The sequence below is a fragment of the Musa acuminata genome, chromosome BXJ2-11, assembly GCF_036884655.1.
Source record: "Musa acuminata AAA Group cultivar baxijiao chromosome BXJ2-11, Cavendish_Baxijiao_AAA, whole genome shotgun sequence".
In the NCBI taxonomy this organism is placed as follows: domain Eukaryota; kingdom Viridiplantae; phylum Streptophyta; class Magnoliopsida; order Zingiberales; family Musaceae; genus Musa; species Musa acuminata.
In genome coordinates, this window is record NC_088348.1 from 4,665,715 (window position 1) to 4,672,504 (window position 6,790).

Below are 6,790 nucleotides of genomic sequence, written 5' to 3' on the forward strand. Positions count from 1 at the left end.
CACAAATACTTACACACACAACACATATGAAGAGTAGGTATCTGTGTCCTCTGAGGTATATAGCTTTTTATTCATGCCACGAAATTGAAGATGGGACCAGAACCAAAATTATAACGAGCTATAAAATATTAGCCAAAAATTTTAAGACTGATTAAGCCATTATTTATAATAACAAAGGCATCAGTCCTGCAGATACATAAGCAGTTTAACAACTAGTCTTAAAAGAGATGAAAAAAAAAAAACGAAAAGAAGAGTAGAGAGAAATGTGAAGGAAAGAAATGCAGTCCGAACCCATATGCAATGGATTATCCGATGCGCCTCCAAACTAAAACTATCAAGCTCTCGATATGTATGTCGTCTGCACAAAGATCGTGGTTGGGAGAAATTTTTCGATCCAATTCGTCAGAAACTTAAGTTAGTAATCCAAGATATATGAGTGTAGATGCGAGTGGTCAAAAAGTTGATTCCCTTTCATTGTGTTAAAGATGAGCTTTTAAACTTAATTGTAAATATATAGAATATTTCATGAAATATTCTATTGAATCTTGAATTTTGATGATGAAATCAATTAATGAGTTTATTGAACTAATATGCTTTTAAGATAAGTGATATAGAAAATACTTCAATCACAAATTCAAACGACCGAAGAGCCAACTATTGAGCATGAGAGTCGAAATTATGCTAAAAAATTATCATGTCAAAAATTAGACATCGAGTTAAAGAATTGGTCAACGTGCCAAAAATCAAACTTTGTACTAAGAGTTCGAGCATAATAGTAAAATGATCAGATATTGTGCTAAAAGATTATATGCTATAAAAAAATCGACATATTGATGTGGTCTAAACCCGTATATGCAGGATTGTCAGATGTTCCTCCAAAGTTAAAACGTCAAGCTCCCGAGGTACCACCTTCACGAAGATCGTAGTCGAGAAAGGTTTCACAATCTAATCCCCTTAATGCCCATGTTAGTAATCTGAAGTATAAAAGTGTAGACGTGAGCAATAAAAAATAATAATCACCTTTCAATATGTTGAAGATGAGTTTTTATATCTAATGAGCAAAATATAATATTTTATAGGGAGATAGCCTATGCTCGCCTCCAACAATCTCCTCCTAACCTCTTCTCCATGTGGGCAACGAGGGAGGATAAAGAATGATTTATCGTGAATACCGTGAACGGATGAAGATTGAGATGTACTACCTGTTAAAAAGCTAAGAAAGTTTATTATTATAATCATGACCAGTAAATTATTGTCAAAGGACGACATCCACAATTCCGCGCAAAGGTCAATTGGAGCTCAACGAGCATCATTGATATGAGCTTATACAGCCCTACCAAGTAGGCATCCCTCAGTTGTTACATAGACATCTGAAGAATAAAGCTAGCATGGAAACAATAGAAGATCTGCTACCATTGAACAAAGTCACAAACTACCAGTGAGGTAGACATCAGCAGGAAAACAAACCATTGCTAGAAGCAGTTTCAGAGACCGATGTACGTTAGGACTAAACCATCGAAGAATGATTTCATAAATGAAACTACACTATGTACTTCAAAGTTCGACCATTCAAATACAGCTCCATAGACCCAACAAATATGTGCACATCCTCTACAAGAACAGTTACAGCATAATGTATATTATAGCACACGCAATTTTATAATGGAAATTATATACATGTAAGAATTGGCATACCTACATTCCTTTTTTTATTTCCGGAGATATGAACAAAAATTGGATACACATGAGCACTTCCATCGAAGAGTCTTGTGTGTTCTGCCTTCTGATGAAGGTGAAATTATGGCTGTCTTCAGTACACAAATGTTGTGGCATAAAAGATCAAACTTGCACTATAGATCTCACATTCAGTATTTTCCCCTATACGTACATAGTAGATTCCGAACCCAAAGTTTTATCTGATAACTTCTTGCGGTTGCTACAAGATCATAATGGGCCAGTCACAGCAGCAAGGGTACAAGTATCTCTCTCCTTTCCTTTGATGAACATTATCGATATATAGTGAGTGGTCCTTGTTTCCCAAGTACGTGGAAGGCAAAGCTACGAACCTTTATCCTTGAACAATTACAAACTTTGTTGAGTTGCTTTTTGAAGCTTCTCCAAAATACCAAAGAAGTATTAAAGCCTCTCAGAAGTAGCTTGATTGTGTTTGCAATAGCTGAAGGTGTGCTAGAATCTTTGCAATTTTTGGTTTCAGAGTTGGACTTCCTTTTTGTGCTAGATCAATGAGAACAACTTGAGCAGCTTCACCATGCTGCTCCGTGTGGGCTTCGAGCCTAAAGATCCTCTCCAGCATCCATATCGCTTTTTCTTGAGCCTTCAGATTACCTACTTCAAGAACTCTCACAAGTGCCTGCACTCCTGATACCTTTTCAATAGCATTGCTTCCACTTTCCCATGTCTCATCGTGCAATAAGGTTGCCAGGGCATCAAGAACTGCTTCGTCTGCTTCACGCTCTTTGCCTTCCAACACTTGTACCAAAGGAGGTATAGCACCAGACTTAACCAAGCAAAATGTACTTTTCACAATGCAAGTGCCCTTGTGAACCTCACAAAATGTTTCGGATGATGGAGGAACACATAACCATCTAGTGGACTTGACCTTGCTCAAAGCAATTGTATTCTGTGATAGCTGACCCAGTGAAATAGCAGCTTTAGATTTGGCAACAGCAGAGCCACATGAAAGTAACTTCAAAAGGCAAGAAATAATACCATGTGATGCTGATATTCTCTGCATTTTCTTATCCCAAGGAACAGTGAACCGAATCATCACTCCTGCAATGCTCTCAAGTAACAACATTTTTGTAGTACCTAAAGATCCTATGATGGTTTCCCCAAGCAAAGAAATCAAAACAGGGAGTAAGTTTTCCCTTGCAAGAATTTCTGTTACTCTTTTGTCATTCACAGGGAGATTACTAAGAATGCCAACAGCAGCGGATTTCTCACTCTCTGAAATTGATGTCGAGACAATATTTACTAGGATGTTGAGATGAGCCTCTCCTAGCTGCTCAAAACACTCTATTGCTGGACCAAAATCTTTAGAGATGTGGAATAGTAAGTTCAAGGCTGCAATCCTGATCTCAGGATTGTCCTCAGTTAGGAATGGCAGAAGCAGCTGCATAGCACCATTTTCCTTCATTTTGGTTCTGATTCTTTTGGCATTAGGGTGACTTGCAATGCTATTAAGAGCCTGTAAAAGATGAATCTGGATTGCAGGGCTTGAGTGGTTAAGAAGAGACAGAATTTGTGGTGCCACACCTTTTTTTATTAGGATTAGATCAGATTGTGCTATGCTCGCAAGTATAGCTGATGCAGGTTCTCGAAGAGTCACGAGCACAGATGTAACAGAAAATAGGAGCTGAAGTAATGGTTCTACAGCACCTGACTTGATCAAACGGTGAATGTTCTCTCTCAAGCCAGAGAGGTTACGTAAGGCCCCCAGTGCAGACAACTTGGATTCGAGTTTCCCCATCGTAAACATTTTTACAAGGGGTTCTATAGAGCCCTCTTCTCCAAGGGTAGATTTCATTTGGTCTGTAAGTTTCATTCTTGAAATTGCATTTGCCATAAGAATTTTGTTCATTTCAGAACCTGCAGATGCAATATTAATTGAATGGACCAAGTTAGCAGGATAGGTTTCAAACAAATCAGCAAGAATAACTATGTCATAAATATTAGAAGGAAGTAAATTCTTTAAAGCTATCAGTCAGTGCACTGATGCATACAGAAAGTCAAATGTGAAAGAAAAATATGACATGCTTGGAGACCAAAATAGTCAGAAGGGCCTGAATGTTTTGATAGCTAAATAGATGGTTTCCTAATTCGTAACCATATAGAAGTGGATTTAGTGGATCCTTATATTATTTCAGGAAGAAATTGTAGTCCACATAGTAGTGGATCCTTATAGATGTCAACAACTGTAGTCCACATATTGAGATGAAGACAACGCAGATTTCATGTCTAGGTATGGAGTAGTGCTTACTGGGGAAACACAAGTAGTCTTTGATTATTAATATCACCAAAAGCCCATTAGAATAAGAACTAAAGTAAAACTTTGTCAACTTGAAATGAGTGCAAATGCTAAAGCTACCTTTGCGATTCCTCGAGTACAAACAGGATTCTGCATATAGGTAAGAGGCACATTATGGGCAAACATCTAAACTGCTTTTAGCATACTCGGCCTAAGTATCCAAATTTAATCCATAAATTCTTCATTTACAACATACAAATTACTGATCTTGGGATCAAAGATAAATGAAACTACATTAAAAGGAGTAATTTATGATAATATGGTCTGAGATGGAGGCCATTTGAATTGTCACCTCCAGTCCAACACAAATAAATCCACTTTCATTCACTTTATGCATTAGACAGTGTATCATTTGAGGAAACAATATGTCATGAACTTTGTCCGCATTTATTTAAGTTACCTATATTTGTGTAACAAAAAGTAAGATATCCCTTAGAGATTTCAGCATTAAGTAACATAGTTCCATTCAAGTTGGCCGACTGAATTCTGAAATTACATGATATAATTTCCACAGTAAAAGATGAGATCTTTTAATCAAGTTCATTATCTTAAAATCTCTAGTTGCAATTTAAGAATGTTGGATGGAGTTCTTATCTTTTAAGTAAACGACTTAGTTTCTAAGAGATCTCAGAACTACGATTAGCAATTTGAAATCCTAATCATCTATCATAGTGACTTAGAAGGAAGATGAAATCTAGATCATAGTTCCAGGGTTGGTTCAGTCATTTCTGCTACTTTGTTAAGGATTCAGGGATAATTGTCAGTACTATTATTACTATTAAATCACACTAAAATAATTAGTTTTATCTTGGAAGAAACATCTTAAACTGAACACCTTGAATAATAGATACACAACTGAGTAATTAAAAAACACATATACAAGATGTTGCTTAGAAACCAAACATAATGGAAATTTACATCTGGCATCGTACATGAAAATTTGAAATTAGAGGATTGTCTTGAAAGTACCTTCCTTCAAATAGTGTACCAGAGGTACGAAGTAACCAGCTTCTGCCATAAGGAGAACATTGTGTGCGTTACCTGACAAAACTCTCAGTAACTTCCCTGAATCTTGTGAAGCAATAGGGTCATCTCCATTTTGCAATGTAACCAACATCACCATACAACCTTGGATTCTACCAATTCTCTGTCGAATTTTCGGGACTACTGACAAATCCAAAAGCAGCCCTACTGCTTCTCTACTCTCTTCAACATACCTTGACAAAGATCTCACTATAGTAGAAAGAGCTTCAATGCCTGCCATTCTCTCCTGCAAACTAAATGACAACATAAGCAAACCAAGCAACCATTGCATCATTCAGTGTGCCCATGTGCACTTTCTCATGATCCTAGCATACAGAATTATGACCAATCTAGCAATCAAGTTAGCTTGACTCTGTGAACAACTCGATCTAAATTATAACATCTCCAAGAAGCAAAATCACAAAAGTAACTAACTCACATCTAATCCTTAAACTTCTAAGATTGAATAACATGGAAATCGAAGTGGAAAGGACATAAGTATACTCGAAATGCTACCTTGTTCTCGGTGCTGTACGATGCAAGACTCCTCAACACCGGAATCATCTTCAACCTATTCGCACTCTTTGCGGAAGCCAATCGATTAAGAAGAGCTGAGATCAACCTCCCGCCCTCCTCCCACACCAATCCCTCACCAAGTAGGACCTCAATCTCAGAGATCACTACCCAGAGTTCATCCTCCTCCCCATTCTTAATCCGCACAACCAAGTCTTCGGTATCTACGTAAGTGCCGCCACCCTTGTCACTCGCCGGTCCCTGGAATCGCGCTTCCATCAATTCCATCTGCAGAGCTTCCATCTCACTCCTAATATTCGCCGGTGCATCGGTCCACGCGCCGGCCAAGACCCGGACTCCACTCGCGAGGTTGCGAGCGGCGCCGTCGAGCAGGCGGGCGGCCAACGCGGAGGGATACCCAGTCGATCTCTCGGCGAGGCAGCGAGAGCGGCTGAGCTCGGAGTCGAGGGATTCGACAGCGCTCCTCTTGATGGTTGCGGTCGGTGCATCGGCGAGCTCGGACGGCTGCTGCAGCAGGACGTGGAGGATGGGGTTGAGGCGGCCTACCAAGGCCGAAAAATAAGGGAGGGCGGAGGGGACGTGGTGGGAGGACTCGGCGACGTCGGTAGGCCCGGCGAGGGATGCGGTCTCGTCGACGGAATCCAAGAGGCGGGAGAGGAGCTCGGCAGTGCTCGGGGCAGAATCCTCGGGCTGCATGGTGAAACGGAAAGGAGGAGGGAAAGCAGTTGCTGTAGAAGGATTGGCGATCGATAAGAGGAGGGAAGAAGAGAAGTAGTGGAGGGCGGCAGAGACGGAGCCACCCAGAAGCGCGGTGATGACGAAGTGGGATAGGACGGCTTTTGTCGTGAATCTTGACGATGACGTGGAGAAGACCGATTCAAACGAGTTAAAGAGTGCGGATTCCGTGTATCAACTAACTCAAGACGGCGACTAACAACCGTAAATCGGGTGCTAAGTGGGGTCCACATGGGTCGACCCACGGATTGCCACCAGTAGAAAACGTTGATATCCTGTTTGGTGATTTGAAGCACACAGATGAGCTTACGCGTGGAAGGATAGATGACGGTGTGAGAAAGGTCAAGCCCAGAACACGGAACCGATTTAACAGATATATCGGAGTAGAAAGATAACGGTCCGTCTTAAACGTGTGAGAACCGTTTATGTTCTCGCTCTTGTTCTTGAAAG

The 6,790-nt window shown here is 40.3% G+C and overlaps 1 protein-coding gene across 1 annotated transcript; it reads right to left on the minus strand.

The window, feature by feature from the left end:
• Positions 1–1,501: 1,501 nt before the first annotated feature.
• Positions 1,502–6,418, minus strand: LOC103970510 (U-box domain-containing protein 44). The gene is made up of 3 exons (XM_009384307.3): positions 5,588–6,418; positions 5,018–5,318; positions 1,502–3,609 (listed from the first exon to the last, which is right to left on the minus strand). Exons 1-3 carry the CDS (start codon positions 6,299–6,301, stop codon positions 2,147–2,149), a joined length of 2,478 nt encoding a protein of 825 aa, XP_009382582.2. The 5' UTR covers positions 6,302–6,418; the 3' UTR covers positions 1,502–2,146.
• Between the last annotated feature and the right edge of the window lie 372 nt (positions 6,419–6,790).

Excerpts from the sequence above, each read along its gene's own strand:
- LOC103970510 (XM_009384307.3), bottom strand. The coding sequence starts at position 6,301 with ATGCAGCCCGAGGATTCTGCCCCGAGCACTGCCGAGCTCCTCTCCCGC. Across the intron at positions 5,319-5,587 it reads CGTACAGCACCGAGAACAAG|GAGAGAATGGCAGGCATTGA; the intron begins GTAGCATTTCGA and ends TTTAGTTTGCAG. Across the intron at positions 3,610-5,017 it reads GGTACACTATTTGAAGGAAG|GTTCTGAAATGAACAAAATT; the intron begins GTACTTTCAAGA and ends TTGCATCTGCAG.